General features: G+C 47.4%; 1 protein-coding gene across 7 annotated transcripts in view; it reads left to right on the top strand.

Annotated features, from left to right (window-relative positions):
• The window catches only part of CCDC13 (coiled-coil domain containing 13), a 78,896-nt gene that overhangs the window by 48,047 nt on the left and 8,371 nt on the right, over positions 1–22,478 (top strand). For 3 of the 7 annotated variants that reach the window (XM_037848221.1, XM_037848188.1, XM_037848194.1), the window contains 6 exons: positions 2,034–2,210; positions 3,743–3,949; positions 6,134–6,273; positions 6,796–6,879; positions 9,253–9,375; positions 22,194–22,348. In XM_037848221.1, the coding sequence (XP_037704149.1) occupies positions 2,034–2,210; positions 3,743–3,949; positions 6,134–6,273; positions 6,796–6,879; positions 9,253–9,375; positions 22,194–22,348 (886 nt within the window). Of the gene's footprint in view, positions 1–2,033; positions 2,211–3,742; positions 3,950–6,133; positions 6,274–6,795; positions 6,880–9,252; positions 9,376–17,393; positions 22,349–22,478 lie in introns of those variants that run through there. The other 4 variants (XR_005218573.1, XM_037848214.1, XM_037848202.1 and 1 more) reach the window with 4 other exon arrangements.

Raw genomic sequence — 22,478 nt, 5'->3', positions numbered from 1 at the left:
AATCACTGTGGCCAGTGATTTGATTGGCCAAGCTTCAGATACCCACCCCTAGGTCTGGGGGATGAATCACCCTCCCCAAACATGGACTGAGAGTGGGGATTGAGAATTTCCTTGAAGAAAAGTAGGGGAAGAAGCTGGAGGAAATGCTGGCAGGACAAATGACAGACTCACTTCAGTGGCCCTGGCAATGGACTTCTTAATTATGAGGCCTTACTTTTCCATTGCATGGTTTTCACTTTTGAGTGTCAACTCAGGGCTCAGCCCTGTGCTAGGAATGTGTGACCATCACCACCACAGTGCACCTCCCCACACTGTTGGACCATCAGGTATGAGGAGGGTCACAGTCAGGTGGAGCCGGGTTGAATTGGACCTTGTGTGCCTATAAGTGATTTTAGCTTTTATCGTGAAGGCAGTGGAGAACCACCAAAGGGCTTTCAGTTGTGGAGGGACCTGGTTGGACATGGATTTTGGAAACGTAGTGTGGTGGGTGTGTGGAGCATGGGTGGGAGGAGGCATGGGAAGCAGAAGCAATAATCCGCAAAGTCCTGCACAAAGACAGTGGGACTGTAGAGGAAGGGCAGACACCTGGGAGAATGAGGGGACTGGGAGGGCGAGGAGTAGGAAGAATTGTGTAGGACTTCCTGCAAGTATAGCTGATAGATAGAGGAGACAGGAAGGGACACGTTTCAAGGAAAGATGGGGAGTTGAAATTTGGGGATGTTGGGTGTGAGATGCATCTAGCTCCTCACACAGCCAGTACAGAAAATGGTGGAATCATTGAGCCAACCATAAGCCACAGTGGTGGGTAGAAGGGCATGATTTCCTGCATGCATTTCCTTGAGTGAATAAACATCAGAACAACAAGTGGACAATGACTCCCTCTCCAAAAGAACCAGCCAAGCTTTTATTTGCTTGTGGCCCTATAGATTCATCAAGTTTTTTTTATTTTGCATTTCTGTAATTCACTTCATCAAGGACCTGAAAACACTTTTCCAACAATAATTTCCCCTTAGAGCACAAGTCAGATTGTATCACCCACTGCCCCAAACCCTCCATAGTATCTTGATCTTGGCTCTGAAGAATTACTTGATTTAGTCTCTGCCCCCTGACCTTGCCCCTTACTCACCGCTCTCACACCACACTGGTTCTACCCCAGGGCCTTTGATCTCACCCTTACTTCCTTCAATCTCTGCTCGATATCACCTTTTCACCGAAGACTTCCCTGACTGCACTCCTGGCCTCCCCTTTCCTTTCCCCACTTTTCTTGTAGCTTTTGTCACCATTTGACATTATGAAATATCCACTGCTATTGACTCTGTCTCCCCAACGAGGATATCAGTTCCTTGGGGAACAAAGACTCTGGTTCTCTGATGAATCGCCAATACCTGTAACAATGTCAGGCACATTGTAGACCCTCTGGAAATATTTGAGAATGAAAGGATGAATGAGAGACTCCCAAAGTTGCGTGCAGATATTAGTTTCCAGTTTATAGGTGATCAAAGTAAGGCACAATCTGGGATGATGTGCTGGGCATGTGTGGAGAGAGTGAGAGGATGGAGAGGCAGCTGAACCTCCCTTCCCATTCTAGCCCTTGGCAGGGTGAGACACTTTAGCTTGAACCCAAGACTTTGTGCTGTTGGCTGAATAGTGGCTTTTCTTTTTTCTCTAGCCCAGGGAGAGGGAGAGGGGTAGAGGCAGCTGTGCTCTCTGGAGGACACAGCCAGAGTTGGTCAGTGGGTCTCCTCTCATGTCCCGACTCTGACAGAGCAGGGCTGGCTGCCTGGAAGCCTGTGTTCCTGGCTCCGAGGCAGGGGTATTGTCTGTCATGTGATCAGACAAGGGAGGGAGGCTGCAGGCCCATCTGACTTCCTGATCCTGGGCCGGGAGTCAGGGCACGGGCTCCCGACTTGCCTTGTGGGCTTCAACAAATCCTGTTCCCTCTCTGGGCCTCACCAGTGGCTGAGAGCGAGGGACCTGATGTGGCCAAGGTCCCTCTCAGCCCTGCTACCCTCCCTCATGCTTTCTGATTACAGAAACTCGCAAGTGAGCGGGATGCCCTCCAGAGAGAGCTCGAGGAGCTGAAAAAGAAGTTTGAGGGCCTGAGATCTCGGAACAAGGTGCTGTCAAGTGAAGTGAAGACCCTCAGAGGTCAGATGGGGACCCTGGTGGAGAAGGGCAGGCACGACGATGAGCTCATCGATGCTCTCATGGTACGGCCCAGTACTCAGGCAGGGTGGGAGCCAGGACCTTGCCTCCCAAATGATAGACCCCCATCTCCCCCAGCAACCTGTGGCCCAGCCCTGCCACGGTGAGCCCTCACTCAGCCCTGAAATGTCCCCAGTGCCACCTAGATACTCATTGCCTCCTGAAGGGCCCCACCACCAAGGCCCTGCCCCAGGGACAGGAGCTGCTCAAGGTTGTGTCGAGGGCCGTGACACTAGCAGTGCCAGGCATGAGCCACTGGGCCCGCAGACCCCAAAGAAGAAAGAAGGGCACGGGATGACACCCTGGAGTATTTTGCAGCAGAAAATGGAAGGGACAACTGAGGGGGTAGTACAAATTATTATTGTCTATGTAATAGCAGTAACCTCCCCTTCTGGGCACTTGGAGTGCAGTTCTTAGCTTTTAATGCCATGGATAACCCCAAGGGTCATATATTATAATTCTAATTCATGGATGGGGAAACTAAGACACAAAGAGGTTAGAAGACTCATCCAAGGCCACACGACTGGGTTCAAACTAGGCTTATCTGACTCTAAAGCCTCTTCTTTGTTAGCAAGGTCACACTGCTTTCCTGACCCTACAGCCAGGGTTTTTCTCTCTGGGACCTGAGACAGCACAGGATTTTGATGTCTGATTTCCAGGTTGTTCCCATAGTCCCCTGGGATGTCATGCCTGGCTCATGCACCCACCTTAGTCTAGAATAATAACACAAGGCAGAGCAGTGGGTGAGACACAGAAGACCTGAAATCTAGGCCTAGCTCTGCCATACCTCGCTATATGACCCCCAGGCCAGTTGCATCTCCTCTCTGAACCTCAGCTCCCCAATTTTAAAATTAAAGGTGAGGGGCTGGGTATCCTCTGAGGTTGCTGCATTCCCACCAATATGTGTCACTGAAGGTGGCATGATGAGACTGCAAACCAGCCCTGGCCCTGCCATTCACTTTGTGCCCTTGGGTTCCCTGGGCCTCGGTTTTCACAACTGTGAGTTGAAAACAATGGCTCCCACCCGGACCAAATCCCTGCCGTGGTCCTTCCTTCTTGGCCCCCAGGCAGGAAGCCTCTGCCCCAAGGATCTCCTTGGAAGCGTCTCCAGGGGATGGGGCATCAGGAAGGATTGCTGGCTAGGGGTTCAGGTCCTACCCCCAATTGGGGTCTCCTGGCAGAGTGAGTTTCTTTTTATGGAAATATCTTCCCCCACCAGCTGAGCTGCCTTCTGTTGTCCTCCAGAGCCCATTGGATGTTGTTCTCGACCCCCTTCACAGGGAGAAGAAAGATGAGGGCAGGAGAAGGGCAGGCCTGAGCGCAGTCCTCACCTGCTTAGTGAACTCTCCCCCCACCTCCTGCCCTGGACTCCTGTGGGCAGGTGAAGGAAGAGGTTCCTCCTTCTTCTCAAGGGAACAGCATCCCATTGTTAGCTTCCTGTGGGAGCCGGGAATGGGTGGCAAGAGGCTGCCTACCCTTGTCCTTCCGTGCCCCGAGTCCATGACTGACCCCACCTGCCCTCCCACTTGGCCCCCAGAACCAGCTGAAGCAACTGCAGGAGATTCTGGGCAGCCTGAGTCTACAGGAGGAAAAGACGCGAGCATCCCAGCACCGCCTGGACCAGCAGCTCAACAGCGAGGCTCAGCGGAGCAGCAGCCTCGTCGCCCAGCTGCGGGCCATGGTTGCTGAGCGGGAGGCCAAGGTGCGGCGGCTGGAGTCAGAGATCGGGCAACTCAGTGCGCAGGTGAGTGGGGTGTTGGCACAGACCCCGGCATCTATTTGCAAACCCATCACCATCCAGAAAAATCTCAGCTCCTTCCACTTCTTTCCACCTGCCTTAACTCAGGCTGCACTACATCCTACCTGCTCTGCTGTCTACCTGCCTCCATCTGGTGCCCCCACCCATGCTTCACACACTTTTCTTGTCTAAAACATGAACCTGATTGTGTCCCTGCTGTGCTTTAAACCTGTCCATGACTCCCTATCACCCTCTGCCTCACCATCTCCCTAAAGATCCAGGTTCCTTCCAGCTCACCTCCTCCCATCCCCAGCTGCGGCCTTCATCCTCACGATACAAGATGATGGCTAGAGCTCCAGCCATTACATTCACACTCCAGGCATCAGGATGGCAGAAGGAAGGCCAAACTTCTTCATCTGGCTTCCAGGACACCATGTGACCAGCTCTTGCTGCCACCCCTCCGGCATCTTCTGTTCACCTTTGCCTCACTCTCTGGTCACATGGATGTCATTTAGCTCTTCACACAGGCTCTCTATCTCCTCACCCCAGGCCTGTGCACATACCTGAAGCACACCCCTTCCCCTTCCTCTCCCACTGCCTCTGTGTGGCCAGCTGCCCCTCAGCCCTTAGGTCTTATCTAGTCACGAGCTCCTCTGGCAAGCCCAGGGCCCCCATTCTGTGTTGCGTACTCCTTCTGGGCACTCTCCTAACTCCCCTGGGCATCCTCTAGCCGAACTTTTGTCACATTAAGTGGCTATTTTCCTCTTCTCTTCCCTGAACTCCCTTCGAGGGGTCACAGACCATAGTACCTCAGGCACACAGGACCAAGCACACAGTAGATGCCCAGTAAATGCTTGTCTAATACGTGACGGCTTCTGATGATATTTTGCCTTGGCAGATGCTTTGAGGGCCCAGCTAGGGCTGTTAAGACCCCAGCACCTTTGGTTCTCTGTGGCTCCTTCCTGTGGTGGTGATGGTGCTCAGCAGGGGTACAGGGGTACAAGTTGGTGGCTTTAGGGGAGAATGTTTGTTTCACAGGCATGCAGGGCCTCTGGCCCACTGTGAGACTGCCTGGGACAACCAAAGGCAGTTGCAGAGCATCCCTGCACTTTTCAGGGATCCGTAGTCCAATCAGAGGCGTGGGAGCCCTGGACCCCCTTGGCCCCAGCCTCAGGCTAGGGTTGGCTAACCAGCCAGGTTTCTCCCAGGCCAGGGCAGTCTGGGGTTGCAGGATTGGCTGTGGTAGAGAAAGCCTGACACCCCAAGGCTGAGGGAGACCCCAGGGGAATGGTGGGGGCCTGAGGGACAGAGTGTGGCAATGAGCAGGGGCATCCCCTTGTTGTCCTTGCCCTGCTTCCCATCCTGGCTCTCTGGGGAGCAAAGTCTGAAGGAGCACACAGGAACATTCCAGCATCTTTACATCACCACTATCCTTGCTCTGGGTGCACATGAGAGGACCAATCCTTACCTACTGTTCATTAGCCAGTTGGGAGCGAAGACTCCCAACCACCAGACAAGTCAGCACAGGCTGTGGGTCATTCAGGATGGGTGGGGCTGGGGGAACATGCCAGGCTGTTTGGGGCCCACACCAAATGTCCTCCCATTGATGGTGGCCCGACCTCCTGCCGCGGTCCTCTAATGTTTCTTCTTCAGCCAGGCTCCACCAGGTGTACAGAAGAGGCAGGGGGTAAAGTTCAGGGAGGGGGCTAGGGAAACCCAGCCTCCCCCCATGGCTGCCGACCCTTCTAAGGGCCTGCCAACCTCTCTGGCTCCTGAAGTCTGGAAGGGTTCAGGGGTCTCCAGCTGAGGAAGGCAGCTGGCCTTGAGTCATTACTGGCATTTATCAAAAGGTGAGTGGGCTGCACAAAGAGATGTCCCCTCTCGGAGACGTAGGTCTCTGACCTGCCCCATGTCATGAACCAAGCTTCTCCCTTTGGAACCTGAATGTAGAACAGCTTCCTGGCCCAGTCACTGTCCTAACATCATGTAGCTCCTTTTCTGAAAGAGGCATTATTAGATGTCATTATCATGCAAGCAGTGCCTTCATCAAATAGGCCTTGCTTTTCTTCCCTGAAAAGAAGCCTCTTTCATACCTCCTGAAAGCCCTGAAATCAAGCCAAGGCCCCTCCTGCCTGCTCCAGGCCTCTGAGCCAAAGCCCTGAGAATTGGACCCATGTCTGTTCCCTGCAGCATCTTCAGAATAAAGGAGTGGGCGAAGGGTCTGGCAGTCCTGAGGTGAACCCCACGTATGCCAAGTTCCCGGAGGAGCCGGGCCTGACCAAGTGCCCAGACTCAGCAGGCGATCACGTTGGCAGGCTCAGATCTTCTCGGTAAGAAAAAAACAGGATGGAGGGGTTGGAAAGTGAATATTAATTATTCAGAAGGAAAGTTATTTCCTGCTGCTTCTGATGAGAAGCCATGGGGGCAATTTTAAGATGACTCTGCATTGCTCTTCCAATATGTGGGTCTCTCCTATTACATTAGCTCTGCATCTGCAAGAAGGAGCCACTTAGGCCCAGATATTACTACAAGAGCATGCTGTCTGTAGCTCCTTTTAATATCTGCTCCGAGCTGGCCTCCAAACACATCTGCTCCTGGGAGTCTCAGATCTGTGATTGATTGTTTGAGGCTTTGATGGCTTCTGGTTCTGTCTCTGAGCAAGCAGGAGTTCTGGAAAGAAGGACTGCAAACCTACAGAGCTGCTGCAGGGCCAACACTGGCCCCTTCCTCAGGCTCCCCCGATCCCTGCTGGCCCCTGCTCCCCACCCAGCTGAGCACACACACACACAGGCGAGGCCAGCAGGGCCCAGCCTGCCTTCCCATGGTGATGGGCTTCTTCTGCCTTTGCACAGCTCGGTGACCAGCTTGGGCCACACGCTCGTGGAATCTGCTCTCACAAGGCCCTCCCTGCCCAGTCCCCACAGGGCCTCACCCAGGTACGGAACTCGGCACCCTGGGACTCTCACAGTCCTTCCCATCCTTGGTTGCTCAGCCAACACTGCCATCCCATTAAAAGGAGGGGAAACCAAGGCCAGGCAAAGTCCAGGCACTTTTCCAGAGTTACATAAGAACATGGAAGATTGGGCGGGTGACAATCACCTTGTCCAAGGTGACAGAGCAAACAGGCCTCAGAACTAGAATCTTGGCCTTCTGACTCCCAGTCTAGTGCTCCTTCCTGCTACCAGAGAGTTAACCCGTAGAATCTTCCAGGGCCTGGCTTCCAACACCTTCCCTTGCCTTCTCTTGCCCATTGAGAATCAGTCTCTAGGAGCAGACTTTCATGTCATCTGGGTTCCCACTTTAAGCCACTGATATCCCCTCAGCTCTCTGGTTGCCTCTTTGTTCATAGAATCAGGCCTTGGGGCTTAAATGGGCCCTTTGTTCCTCCTGCCAGCTCACAGACAAAGGGTGACTTTGTACTGCCTCTGAGCCCTGCCCACTGTCCACTGGAGCCATGATTCTGCCCTCAGCCCCTGGAGTCAGGTCATCTTAGGTTCCAGGCAAGGCCTCTGAGTGGCCCCAGTCCTGCGTCTGACGCTATGTGACTCTGGGTCACTCAGTCCTCTCTCTCTGGGCTGCTTGCTGTCTCCCAAGGAGTGACATTTGGCAACACAAGGATCATGGGGCCAAGGCCAGCCCTGTACCTCACCATCCATCAGCCTGGGATCGTGAGGACACTTGGGGGAGTGGGGATCATCTCTGAGGGTGGGAGGCCTCCCCAACTCCTGAGGGTTGGAGGCCTCATCACACCTCCAGAGAGATGGGCAGGCTAGGCTCTGCCTCTGTCAGGTTTTAGTCATATGAAAAACGATTTTCCAGTGGTGGGAGCAGGAAGAGGGACAAGAGGACTCTCCAGGCCTATGTAGCTATGACCTTTGCACTCCACAGAGACAGCAGGAGCCAATGTGCTCCTGGGCTGCCCAGACTGCTGGTTCTCAGGCTTGTTTCTTTTCTAGCACAGAAAGGTCTACTGAACCTGACCATGTGTGGGCTCTGCCCTTGTGGGACAGGAGTTCAGAGGGCAGGAGTGAGCTCAGACAGTGTGTCTACCAGGGCTGGCACAGTGTGAGCCAGTCCCTTCAGGAGGTTCCAATGGGGTTCCTGGAGGTTGGGCAGAGTGGGGGAATCAGTCCCTCCCTCCTTCTCCTCTCCCCATATCTGAGAATCACAGAGGGGGCTTGTAATAGGGCTTTTCAAACACCACACAAATGTGTACCCAAATCACCTAGGGATCTTGTTAAAATGCCAGTTCTGATTCAGCTGGTCTGGGATAAAGACTGGAATTCTGCATTTTTCTGGCAAGCTTCGAGGTGATGTCACTGTTTCAGAAACCATACTTAGAGTAGCAAGGTCTTAGAACATATTTAGGAATCAGAATGGCGGGGGAGGGGTGGGGGGTGGGGGTGGGGTCTTGCAGTCCTCAGAGCCCACCTCAACCAACCCATTCAATGTTCAGTGGGAGAACTGGGACCCAGAGAAGGGAAGACACCTTCCCAAGACCCCAGGGCAGGTCAGCCTCAGGACTACGTCAAGAACCCAGGGCTCATATGCCCCAGCCCAGCGCTCAATACCCTGCCCATCTCTGTGGCCCTCCTTGTGCCCTGCCATGCTAAAAAAGCAAGCCCAGGGTCACCCAGAGTATCACTGGAAAAGGAAGAGGGCAAAGCAGAGAGCAGCTTGAGACTCAATGTGGGCTCTGGGGGCTTGGGGTGGGGACAGAGCTCACCTTTTGTCCTGGCCCCAGACAGCAGGTAAGGGGCTGGGAGGCAGGCCCAGGGTGAGGAGGGAAACAGTGATGGACACAGTGATGAGTTGGGGCTGGAGAAAATGGGCCATGTCACAAAACCAAGGTGTCCAGCCTCCAGAGAAGTTGACTGAGGCTTGGGGCCAAGCCCAGAGATGCAGGGAGGCTGGGGCAAGCTGGCAGGGAAATGGAGACTGGCCCATCTGGCACTGGGTAGGGTGGCCAGGCCCCAGAGGCAACCCCAGGTCCCCAAGAGCCAGCTTCTGTAGCAGCCAGACGAATGCCATGTCCTCAGGGGGATTGGATAGTCAGAGGTACCTGTGCAGCTCCAGCCCCTGGTAGGGTCTGACTTTATTAACCAGCTAAGTAAAGCCTGATGGACTTCAGCAGGGCCAGGACCAGTGGAATACAAAGAAGCCAGGAGATAAGGGCCAGGAGGGGCTGTCTCAGAGTGCCCTAAATGTCCTTCCAGGCCCTCCCACTATTACAAGGACCCCTGGTAAGTATGTAGCTTCAGGTGACCCCTCAGATGACTTCTGCTCTCTGCCCCCACCCCAATCTTCAGGTTTGCAGACTCCCCAGAGCAAAAGGGCTGGCAGGCCCAGGTAACAGAGTTCAAGGCCCTCTGGCAGGCCGCCGAGGTGGAGCGTGACCGGCTCACCGAGTTTGTCACTGTCCTGCAGAAACGGTAAAGCCTGTTGCCCAGGGACACTCCTCAGGGGCCTGCATGGGTGGGGAGTGGACAGCCTGTCACAGGGGCATCCCCCTTGGTCAGGGTCCAGGCCTCAGCCCTGTCTGGGCCCCCCTCACCTGAGAGCTTGGCTCCCACAGTGTTGGTCCAGGGCATTCCCAGCCATGACTCATGTGCCCACCCAACTGCCCCACAGCTTTGGGGCCCTGTCATCATATTTGTGGTTTTACCTTCAGGGACAGCCCTAACCTGCATGCACCTGTTTTAGTTTCCTAGACTGCTCAAAGCAAATAACATGAAATGATTCGGCTTGAACAATGGGAATTTATTAGCTTACATTTTGAGGCCAAGAAAATGTCCAAATCAAGTCATCATCAAGGTGATGCTTTCTTCCTGAAGATCAGCTGCCAGAGGTCCTGGGCAACTCTGTCACATGACAAGGCACATGGTGGCATCTGTTGGTCTCTCCCTTCTCTTCCAGTTTCCGTTGCTTTCAGCTTCTTGCTTCCATGACTTTTTCTCTTTCTCTTTCCCTCCCTCACTCCCTCTTTCCCCCCTCCCCCTCTCTCTTCCTTTCTCTCTGTATTCACTCCATTTATAAACAACTCCAGTAAAAGGATTAAGACCCATCCTGAATGAGGGGGGTGACACCTTAACTGAAGTAGCCTCATCAAAAGGTCCTACTTACAATGAGTTCACCCCCACAGGAATGGATTAGCTTTAAGAACATGTTTTTGGGGGTGTACATACAGCAGTCAAACTACCACACACTCCCAGATGGACTGCCACGTGGCATGTGGACATGAGATGGGAGTCTTGGGGGAGAGACTGTCTGGAGTAGTTAAATCAGTCAAATCAATCCACCAGAAATTAAAAATTGCAACGTCCCTGGCACTGTACTTGGTACTGTTGGAGGGTTTGGTGGGAAGAAGACACAGGACAGATTTACATCTGCAATTACAAAGAACAAGAGAGCCACTGATAGGTGGGGAAGCTGAGCCTTCTCTGGGGACAGGGGCAGGGAAGCATGTGGCAGCAGACCAGGCAGCATGGTTTTCTCCAGAGAGTTGTTTACAGACTTTGATTTAGATAAATCAGTGCTCCTCACTCAGATAACCCTTTTGGCGAGAATAGCAGGCGCCTAGGCCAACACATGGCCCAACCACGTGACCTCCACACTGAGTTTCGGCCCCAACGGGCCATATCATGTGTCAGTCAGGGTTCTTTGGTGGCAGACAATAGAAACCAAATAAAATTAAGTGAAAGGGAATTTTTTGGAAGGTGCTGGGTAGCAGGGAGATTTCAAGGTGCAGAGCAGGAGCCCAAAAGGGTCCAGGGGTCTCAGTAGCAGGACCCCTTGGGCGGTCTTTCCTTGGCCTCTAGAATGACACAGGCCTAATGACTTGCAGTTCTTATGCAGTGGGTTCTGGAGAGAAAGTCTAGCTGGGCCTGTGTTGCTCACATGTCCACCCCAAGGAGCAGGATGGAACAGGTATCTCCAGGTGCTCAGAAAATGGAGGAGGGGTAGTTTCCAAAAAGGAAAAATGGAATACATTACCAAAAAAGGAGTAAGGGGTGCTGGGAAGGCAAAACCAATGAATGTCCACTACCTAAGCAGTGAGAAGTTGTCAGCTTTAATTTTTCTTGTCCTAGTAGTACATAGAGAGGGTATGAATTTCAGACGTACTCAGGTATGTGAGAAAAGTAACATTAATTCTTTTTCTATAATTGAACTTTAATGAGTCAAACAAGCCTCTGGTCTATTAAAAAGCAGAAACAGACTCAATTCAGGCTTTCTCTCCCATTTCCCTTGAGGTGCCCCAGAGTCTTGGGGAGGGGTTCTGAACCAAGGTGATTCTGTTGCCAATTGCTGCAGAACAAACCATCCCAAACTTAGTGGCTTCAAACACAATGGCTTATTCTTTCTCATGATTTTGTGGTTTGACTGGGTAATTCTTCTATCCCACGCAGTGTTGGCTGGGATCACTCTTACAGCCTCAGGCAGCCGGAAGTTCAGCTGGAGTGCCTCTCTTTCAATTTGGTAGCATCTTCCAGGACCTCTCCATACCAGGCTGGGATTAGGGTAAAGCAAGCAAGGCACCTAGGGCATAAAATTTAAGGAGGCACTAGCTCTCGGTTATGCACACAAAATGGCTTGACTCTCTCACCTGATACCAGTGCCCTTTTTGGATCCTTGGGTTCACCCCTGCTTTGTGTCATTCTGGGGTATGGGGGAGCTCTGTGAGGCCGTCTCAGGTCCATAAGCCAAGACACATGCCCTTTCCACTCTGAGATACTGCTGTCTCCCTGGGCTCTAACAAGGAAAGAAGGTTGCTTAGGTCTTTGCACTGCACTCAGATCCACCCCCTTCACTCCCGCCCCCACCCCACCCCCAGCTCCCACCCCAACGCCCGCCACCCACCCACCCACACCTACCCCCCCCACACACACACTCCAAACCTATCTGGATTTCTCACCCCATTGCCAAGCCTGAGGGCAAAGTGCAAGACCTTCCTTTCTCAGAGTTCCTCAATATCTACTCCTTTCTTTATCTGGAGAATCTATCCGCGTCTTGCAGAAGGAAGACTTTCTCTATGTAGCCTCCTCCTCTCCTATACTTGCCCCACAAATTCCAGCTTCCTCAAACTCTCCATTCCCCCATCTCTTCTCCTTAGCTGGCTGAGACCACTCTGCTCTGCTTTGGCTTTCCCCCCCCATACTACAGTCAGAAAGTGCCTCGGGCAAAAAACCAGGGCACTGGTAGAGCGCATGTCATTTGTTTCCCTTCTCTCGAGGATCACAGTCCTGTGCTGCCTGTTTTCCAGTGTCTGAAAAAAGTTATTTCTTATATTTTATCCATTTTTGTAGTTGTTGATAATAGGAGGAGCTACTCTGGTTTAGTCTGTCATGGCAGAAGTCACTAGGTATGCCTCTTATGAAAAAACATATAACTGACGGTTTTGTTTTTCAATTTGATCCAGGGATTTCCATGTTTTGACAGTAGAGTTTAATCCATTTGCATTTATTGGAATATTTGGAAATATTTTGATCATCTTAATGTTTTCTATTTGCCATTATTTTTTTTTTCTCCTTTTTCTCCATTCTCCCTTAAAATGGATTGGTGTCATTTTATTTCTCTCTTTTTCTGTACTAGTTTGGAACTTACACAATTTGTCTCTATCCTTTTAGTGCTTACCCTTAACTTTTAATATAAAACTCAGGTTGGCAAGTCTAAAGCCAATGAATTTCTTTTTCATCCTCTTGAGCAATAGATTAAATTTAGAATGTTTAACTCTGATTTCCCCACTTGCATATTCCATGTTACTGTTTTCTAATCTTTATCTTCCACACTCTTTTTTAAAACCCTCCTTCCTGAAATTAAACCCTCCAAATTCATCTTTTACAAACTAATCAATATTTATCTTTGCCAATGTGTATAAAAATTTCTTCCCTAATTGTTGCTTCTTACATTTCAACCCTTCTTTTAAATTCAGTTCCTTCTTACCTGAAATACATTCTTTAGTTAAGTGAGGGCCAATAGATGGTAAACTCTTTGTTTATTTTTAAATGTCTTCATTATGCCTTTCTCTTGAATGCTAATTTAAATGGGCATAGAATTCTAGATAAATGGGTATTTTTTCCAGCATTTTGAGGCTAATATTTCATTGTTTTTTAGCATCCACTGTTGCTCAAAAGAAATCTGCTATCAATTTGACTGTCGTTCCTGTGTTAACAATGTCCTTTCTCTAGATATTTTTTCAGATAGTCTCTTTATCTTTGAAATTTTGGAATTTCACTATGGTGGGTCTAGGTATAGGTTTTGTTTTATTTTTCCTGTTCAGAAATGAATGTGCTCTTTCAACTCAAGGATGAAAATTCTGGAAAATGTTCAGCCATTTTCTCTTCAGGTTTTGCCTCTACCCCATTCTCTCAGTTCTTTTCATCTAAAACTCCTGGTCAACATATGCTAGAATTTCTTATTCTTTTCTTCACACCTCTTAATCCTTCTTAATATCTGGAGCTAATTTCTTGGTGATTTCTTCAAATCTATCTTCCAGCTCACTAAATCTCTTCAGTTGCACTTCATCTGCCATGAAACCTATTTTAATAACTATACTTTTTCATTTCCAGTGGTTCTTTTTTTTTTTTTTGCACATAAGACTTCCTGTTCTCTTTCTTAGGGTATTTGTTCTCTCATTAAGATTTCTTGCCTTTATCTTTTTAATAATTTTAAACTTAGTCCTGTTAAAATTGCTATATCATCTTCATTACTTATGATCCTAAGTAATGTCTGTTGACTTGCCCTTGTGATAAATTATTTGTTGTGTGGTTTATATTTTGGGGTTGTTTTTGTGACCTTATCTTCAGTTGTGATTTTTTTTCTAGTGGGAGTCCTAAGGGGCCCAGGTTATGAAGTGCTCCTACAGGGTGATTCTGCTTTTGTTTCTGTGGCACCTTTGGGGTTTCAGTGGTCTCTGATCAGTACCTTATGCTAATTTATTGGGTTAGGATTTCCTGAACACATGAGTGTTGGCCTTGCATTTCAATTTCACATGAGTAGCTTATTCTCCCCTGTTCTAGTTTGCTAATGCTGGTGGAATGCAAAACACCAGAAATGGATTGGCTTTTATAAAAGAGGGTTTATTTGGTTACAAAGTTACAGTCTTAAGGACATAAAGTGTCCATCAACAAAGGGTACCTTCACTGGAGAAAGGCCATTGGCATCCAGAAAACCTCTGTTAGGTGGGAAGGCTCGTGGCTGGCATCTGCTCATTCCCAGGTTGCGTTTCAAAATGGCATTCTCCAAAATGTCAGCATCAGCTTCTGATGGTCATCTTCAAAATGTCTGTCTCAGCTCCAGCTAGCTATGAGCTCCTTCTGTCTGAGCTTATATAGTGCTCCAGTAAACTAAACAAGGCCCATGCTGAATGGGAGGGGACACACCTACATGGAAATTATCCAATCAGAGTTATCACCTACAGTTGGGTGGGTCAAATCAACACTGAACCAATAGTTTCCAACCCAATCCACACTTATCCATCTGCCCCCACAAGAATGCATTAAAGAATATGGCTTTTTCTGGGGGGCATAAATATACAAGCCAGCACATCCCCCAGTTAAGTCCCTGATAGACTACAAGCTTTCTTGTGACGTTCCTGGGCTTGTAGATAGGTATTTTCTTAGTCCTCTTACCACAAATGAGGCCCTCTTTTGAGGCTTCCAGATTTATGCCGAGAACTCACTTTCAGCTTGCTGCCTTATAGAAGCCCAAGTTTGTGTCCTCTGCCTTCTCAATGACAACAAAACCTTATGCTACTGGAAGTTTTATCAGTTTTTCTATTGCAAACTTAATACTTGTTACAAAAAACTTCCTTTTCCAACCCCAACTTCCTCATCCCTCATAAAAGAACTGTTAACCAAAATGTTTTGTACATCCAATCATACACATACACACACGTAAATGGACATATGTATTACATATATTATAAAAATGGACTCATACTTGACAAATCTTTACATTTTTGTGGGAGTATTTCTATATCATAAATTCCTAAAAATGAAATTGCTAAATCAAATAATTTACACATTTAAAATGTTTGCAAATGATGGCAAATTGCACTTTGAAAATGAATCACTTTACATTCCTACCAATAATGTGAATTATTGGCCATTTCCCCATACCCTCATGGACACTAAGTTTTAGGAAACTTTAACTCTTTGCCAAACCAAAAAGAATAACTAATATCTTATTGTTGTTTTAATCTGCTTTGCTATGATCAAAATGGAGGATGAGCAGATTTTTCATATATTCATAGCCTTTTACATGTTCTTTTCTTTTAACTGTTCACGCCATTGCACATTTCTAGAGAATTGGTTATATTTTTTCTTGATTTATAAGAACACTCTATTTATTATGCATCTAATATTATGTATTGCGTATGTAATGTATTGTTCCAGTTTGCTAATGCTGCCATTATACAAAATACCAGAAATGGATTGGCTTTTATAAAGGGGATTTATTAAGTTACAAATTTTTAGTTCTAAGGCCATACAAGTGTCCAAACTAAGGCATCAGCAAGAAGATACCTTCACTGAAGAACGGCAGATGGCATTGGAAACACCTCTGTCAGCTGGGAAGGCATGTGGCTGGCATCTGCTGGCCCTTTGCTCCCGGATTCTGGTTTCAAACTGGCTTTCTCCACAATGTCTCTGTTAGCTGCTCTGAGCTCCTTCTGTCTGTGAGCTCTTTTATAGGATTCCAGTTATTTAATTAAGACCCACCCTGAATCTCCATGGAAATAATCTAATCAAAAGTATCACCTACAGTTGGGTGAGTCACATCTCCATGGAAAGAACCTAATCCAAATATCCCACAAGATTGGATTAAAACATGACTTTTGGGGGACATAATATATCCAAACTGGCACATGTATAATATTATGTATGTTTGTCTTCATAAAGATTTTGCATCATTTATGTTAATTCCTGGGTATGAGGAGCCTCATTATCTGAGTACTCCTTACCAGTATCAACACAGTTACAGTCCCCAGGAGAGCAAAAGTTTTAACCTGAAAACATTCACTAATAACCTGACTAATTAATATTCTTTGCCATCACAAAGAAGTAAAACAGCTTTCAAAATATTTGGAATTTCATAAGTTCGATGCAGGCAATGCTGGAGAACTGTTAGACGACCTCCACACCATTGACAAATGAGGATCTAGCAGAGTGAAACCGGTTAACAATTGAAGAGGAGAAAAATGGTGAGGAGAAAGACTGATCAAAAGAGAATAATCTGAATATCAAAGGATCCAAGAGGTCTTGCAGGCAGACAGACGTGTGGAGAGGCCAAGCAGGAGCGGTGGCCTTGGACCAGGCCACTGGTGAGGGAGAGAGGAGCTGGCTTTGGTACAAGTTTGGAGGAAAAGCTGTAGGGGCTGCTGGTGGATAGGCAGCTGAAAACTAGGAAGAAAGAGGAAGCGAGGTGACTCCAAGATTTTTTGCTGAGCAGCTAACTGCATGAGTGCTAATGACATTTATCAAGATGGGGGAAGGCATTTGGGTTCAGAACAGGACAAATCAAAAGTTTGGTTGTTTCTGAATTTTGTGGGAATTCATAAAGTGCTCTACCATTTTATATGATGTTTGCTGCTGTTTTCTTTCATTATTTCCCCTATTACAAAGGGAATGCAACATTAAACAAAATGCAAACATTACTGAAATATATAACAGAAAAATAAAAGCCCCTCCCCCATAAATAACCTGGTCATTTGCTGCATATTCCTCTTTGTTTCCAATTTATCAGCTGAATTATATTAGCATTAGTAGTTATCTATTTTTTAATTTTTTATTTGTTATAAATTTTTAAATTAGCTCATATATTATGCATATTCCTCTGCTACTTATTTCACTTAATCTATCATAGACATTCTGTTTGTGTTGCTGCATACTATTTTTATGGTTACATAGTATTTTATTGTGCAAATCTGTTATGATTTATTCACCATTCCTTTAATGAAGCGTTATTGGTTTCTGATTTTAAAAGACTTTATTGTATAAGATGTTTCCATTCCTTCTCATCTTACGTTGAGTTTTTTTAATCAGGCATGGTGAATGATTTTACCAAACTGTTCTTCAGCATCTATTGAAAGGATCACACGATTTTCTTCCTTAACCCTTATCCTGATGTTAAATCTTATAGTTCTAGTGTTGAATAAGCCTTGCATTCCTAGCGCTATAATACCACTGGATGCTATTTTCTTCTTCTATTTTTACTGTGGTAGGCAGAATTCTAAGATGACCCCTAGATTCCCTCACTTTTATATACTTCCCTCCTTTGAGTGTGGCAGAATCTGTGAATAGAGATATTATTCCCATGACTATGTTAACTTACATGGCAAAAGGGATTTTTGTGGTATAATTAAGGTAATTAATGCAATCAGTTGACTTTGAGTTAATCAGAAGGGAGATTATGTGGGTGGGCCTGACCTAATCACATGCGCCCTTTAAATCAGACTCCAGAGGACAGAGATGGAGGAAGTCAGAGAGTGAAAGCAGCAGAGACATTCTCCTGGAAGGAGCAACTGCCATGATGTGAGAGAGCCACGTGGCAGGGAATGGTGGGTGGGTTCCAGGAGCTGCAAATGCCCCCAGCCAATAGCCAGCAAGAAAATGGGAACCACAGTCCTACAACCACAAGGAAATGAACGCTGCCAATAACCTGAATGAGCTTGAAAGAGGATCCCAAGCTTCAAATGGCTTAACTGCCCCTTCTGACCCCTTGATTTCAGCCAGATGAAACCCTGAGCAGATAATCTAGTTAAGCCAAGCCCAGACTTCTGACCTACAGAAACCATGAGATAATAAATTTGTTCTGTTTTAAACTGCTAAGACTGTGGCAATTTATTATGCAGCAATAGAAAACTAACACTTATACCCTGTCATTAACTGTGAATTTATAATTTAAATAAATTTTGGAGAAGGGAAAATTGTCCATTTTTTTCAGTGTGGTGAACTAAGTCAGAATAACAAGAATAATCATTTCCTGAGAGGTTAAGTAGAACTTTCTTGAGAAAGTTTTTCTTGACCTGATATCTTTCTTGCAGGTAGATCTTTGACAACCTTTTTTAACGTTCAGGTTTTCTGTCTCTTCTTAAATACTATTAGTGTGCCCTCTTAGTTACTTAGAGAATTAAATGAAATAATGCCTATTCAGTGTCTTACCATAGTGCCTGCCATTAGAAAACACTCAAAATGTGTCTCTTTTTTGTAATCCCACCTGACACTCAGTGATCTCTTTTGATCTGAAAAAACAGGTCTTGCTTTAACTCAGGAAACGTTTCTTTTGTTATTTTCTCAATATGGCTTCTCCTCTACTTTTCCTTTCTCTCTTTCTGGAATTCTTATTATTTGTATATTAGACCCTCTGATTCTACCCTCCATGTCTCTTGCCTTTTCAAGAGGCAACTAATAGTTGCCATTTATTTGAGCTATTTTTACTCCATGTTCCAGGTTAATTCCTCCAGTTTATCTTCAAGGTCACTAATTTGATTCTTACCGGGGCCATTTTATTTTTCAGTGCTTCTGATGATAATTTTATGTTCAAAAATACTTTTTTTTAAACGTTTCTAATAGCTCTTTCTCACTCTCATCTTTTTTACAATATTTTCCAAATCTTATCAAAAGTTTACTGAACAATTTTTAAGAGTTCTCTCTCCTATCTGCCAAGTCTGTATCAACAGGGGAGTTATCTACTCTGATTTTCTAGCCTCTTTCAAGCTACAACTCTCCTAAAATGGCCAGTCATTTGTGGTCACCAGCTTGTCTTCCACTGCATTCTGGGGTCTGCCGGCCCTAGCCCCTCTGGGGTTGTTAGTGGCAGCAGGTGGTGTGTGGCAGGCAGTAGACAGCGAGGGGCATTCTTCTTTTCCAGTAGACTGGTGGCAGTTGGCTGACACACTGCACTGAGTTAGAGGCCACCCTGGAGGGTCACCATTCAGCTCAGCCTCAGGCCTGCAGCCTATCCCAAAGCCTATGACTCAGGGGGGCCAAGGCATCGACTGCCAGACTCAAATCCTGGCTCTGCTACACCCTAGCTGTGTGAGGTCAGGCAAGTCACCTCCCCTCTCTGGGCCTCAGCTCCTCGCAGTGAAGTAGCGTTAGTGATGGTGCCTGTCTCTTGGATTGTTGTGAGACTTAATTGAATTAATAGCCATAAAGCTTTTAGAACAGTGTCTGGCACCGTGTATGCACACGATGGCCATTCCTCATGGTTCCTTACCTCAGTCTCTGACGGAGGGGCAGAGTTCCTCAGAGTGAAAGCTTCAGAGCTGGCTGGGAGCTGGGCCCACCTTGGGGATATCCAGGAGGGGGATACAGAGTCGGGGAAGGCAGTGGTCACTGCCCTAAAGCACATTCTCCCTAGATGCTCCTTTTCAACAATTATCAAAGTAACATGCAGACCTGACTGGAGTCAAGTCCTTAGAAGCAGTGATGTGACAGCCCAACGTCAGGCTTCCCAAAGCATGGTGGTCAGGTTTTGGGATGGGAAGAAGAGGGTGGCCCACAGTATAGCACCCTTTTGTGTGCCCTACTACATTCAGTTGGGTGGAGGGCATAACCCAGAGGAACATCATTTGTGCTGTGTGTTGAAGATGAAGATTGAAGGTCAGATAACTAGGGTGGGGCAGGAGGTGGAGGGACTTGGAGAAGGTGACACCCCAGCCTGAGGTTGGAGGATAAAGTGGTGGAGCAGGTAGGATAAGGCATGGAGTAGAGAAGGGGGTTAAGGGAGCCAGGGGACAAGCAGCCTGGTGTTGCATTTCTCTGTATTTTGGGTAGGGGACAGATACTAATAGCTGGAGTCATCCCTGGTGTGTCATGCAGGGTAAGGCAGGGGTCGAGGGACGTGAGCCAGGAACTCTCAACACCCTCAAAGCACCTTGCACCTGATCCCTTCTTGTCACCTCCACAGCCACTAGCCCCACTCGGGATATCCCACCAGATGCCAGCAAGTTGCCTGTCTGCTTTCCCCACTTCTGCTCTTGCCCCTACCCCATGCCCCACGTGGCCACCAGTGAGATCTTTACAAATGCAAAGCAGATCCTGTCACTCCTTTCTGAGAATTATCTAGTGGTTTCCTATGGACCTTAGAATAAAATCCAGGCTTCTTGCCAAGGTCTGCAAGGTCAAGCCTGATCTTCCCCCTGCCTTCCTCTCCAGCCTTTACTTCGGCCTCTCTCCCTCCATTCTCTATGTTCCAGGTCCCTTCCCTTTCTCAGCAGACCATGCTTATTCCCACCTCTGGGTCTTTGCACCTGCTGTTCTCTCTGCCTAGGATTCTCTTCCCTAGATTCACTTGACTGCCACTCTGTCATTCAGGTCTCTGTTCAATGTCACCTCCTCAGGGAAGCCTTCCAGAATACCCCATTTAAAATAGCATCACCCTGACTCTCTATCCAATTCTTTCCATGCTTCATTTTCCTCATAGCACCTACCACATCCTTACGTTAGATACATGTTCCCCATTCTCCCACAAGGCAGAAAGTTCCATGAGGGCAGGCACCTGGAACAGTGCCTGGCACACATGGGTGGTCAGTATGTGTTTCATGAATGATTGAGTGAATGAAAGATGGAGTGGTGGAACTTTTGCTCAGGAGCAGGACTTTCTGAGGGGATCACAGCCAAGACATAGCGAGGGGCACTCTAGATGAGAACTGCAGAGACCAGGAGTGTTTTAAGCTGAAGGATTATGGATGAGAAGGACAGCTAAGCTCTATCATATTCCATGGTATGAATTTGCTACCATTTGTTTTGTCTTTTCCCTGCTGATTGGCCTTTAGGTTGTTTCAGGTTTTTGCTTTTGCAAGTAAAATTTCAGAGAATATGCTTGAACATTAGGGCCCTGAACTTTCCTTGCCAAGATTTTGCTAGTAGCTTTTTGACCCTTCACCAAAGTGTAAAGACCACTTTCTTGAACACTATAAATTTCTAAGCTGCCACCCTGATTTTCATGTGTGTATGTAACCCTTAGCTTGTGTTAGATCTCAGGAAGTCCTGGCCTTCTAGCTTGAGCCTGTGGTACCAAAGAAACCTGAAGTGTCATATCCAGCCACAGGAAGGACCTAGCCCCAGTCCTAATGCATTTAAACACACCCTTGGTGTGAAATAACTAAAGGCAATCACTAACTCCAGGAAAACCAAAAAATTAAATAATAAAGGAAATGTAGTCATTAGTACACTATCAGTCTGAGCCTCACTCTGAATAATTTTCCTAGCAGTGGAATCCCCTGTGGTAGGCAAGATTTTGGCTTCCATGCCCTTTGCTCCCTAGTGTTATACCTGTGAACATTTTACATTACATGCCAGAAGGGACTTTGCAGATGTAATTATGGCTATGGACTCTAAAATAGGGAGAATATCCTGGATTATCCAGGAGGGCCCCATCTAATCACTTGAGCCCTTAAAAGCAGAGAAATTTTTGCAGCTGGGGACAGTAAGAGAGCGACGTTAAAGAAGTCAGAGAGATTAGAGTGAGAGAAGGACCTGCTGTTGCTGGCTTTGACAATGCAGAAGGTCAGGTGGTATCTAGAAGCTGAGAATGATCCCCAGCTGACAGCCAGCAAGGAAGTGGGGGCCTCAGTCCTTTAATTATGTGCAACTAAATTCTGCCAACAACCTGAATAAACCTGGAAGCAGATTCTCCTCCACATCCTCCAGACAAGAGCCCAGGTCAGCGAACATCTTGATTTTGACTTGTGGAACTTGGAACAGAGAAACCAACTGAGCCTGCCGGACTTCTGACCTACAGAACTGTGAGATAATAAATTTCAGTTCTTGTAAGCTGCTTAGTTTGTGGTAATTTGTTACAGCAGCACTAGAAAACTACTACCCTATTCAAAAGTAATCCAGCCAAAAAATGGTATTGTATATTGGGGGGTAGGGAGGTGATTCTGCTTGGGGGTGGGGGTAAAGTACTATAAGAAAATGAAATTCTCATGTTGCATGACAGGAAGTCAGAAGATTATATTTAAACCTTAAAATAAACAACAGCATAAGCATCTGTAGAAATATGGCCATAAACATTTGAAGAAATACCTAAGAATGTTGTAAATGATTGCTTTTGGAGAGTGAGGAAGGATGAGGAAGGGCTGTTGATTTTGTCAGTATAAGCCTTGGAGAAAATGATCTGATTTTTAAATGCATGTTGCTGTGTTACTGCAATACAAATGGAAGATTTGCCCTCTCTGCAAATGGAGTGGGGGCTGCCCCCTGCATGCCACGGGGTGTGGCAGTCCCTCTTCTCTAATCTCCAGGGTGGAGGAGAGCAACGGCAAGCTTCTGGAGTCAGAGAGGAAACTGCAGGAGGAGCGGCAACACACGGTGGTGCTGGAACAACATCTGGAAAAGATGCACTTGGAGCCCGGGCGGGCTCCAGCCTCCCAAAGAGCAGCCCCCAGGAGCAAAACAGGTAGGGGCCATGGCAGGAGCCCCAGTCGGGTAGAGGGGCAGCCTTGCTGCTAAAGGAAGATCCAGCTCCATCCATGGGAATGTGGAGGCAGAGACCTTCATTGAGTGGAGCCCTGCCCGCCCCCACGGCT

The sequence above is a fragment of the Choloepus didactylus genome, chromosome 1 (genome assembly GCF_015220235.1).
Source record: "Choloepus didactylus isolate mChoDid1 chromosome 1, mChoDid1.pri, whole genome shotgun sequence".
In the NCBI taxonomy this organism is placed as follows: Eukaryota; Metazoa; Chordata; class Mammalia; order Pilosa; family Megalonychidae; genus Choloepus; species Choloepus didactylus.
The sequence above is the reverse complement of the archived record's forward strand: the minus strand, read 5'-3'. Positions and strand labels throughout refer to the sequence as shown.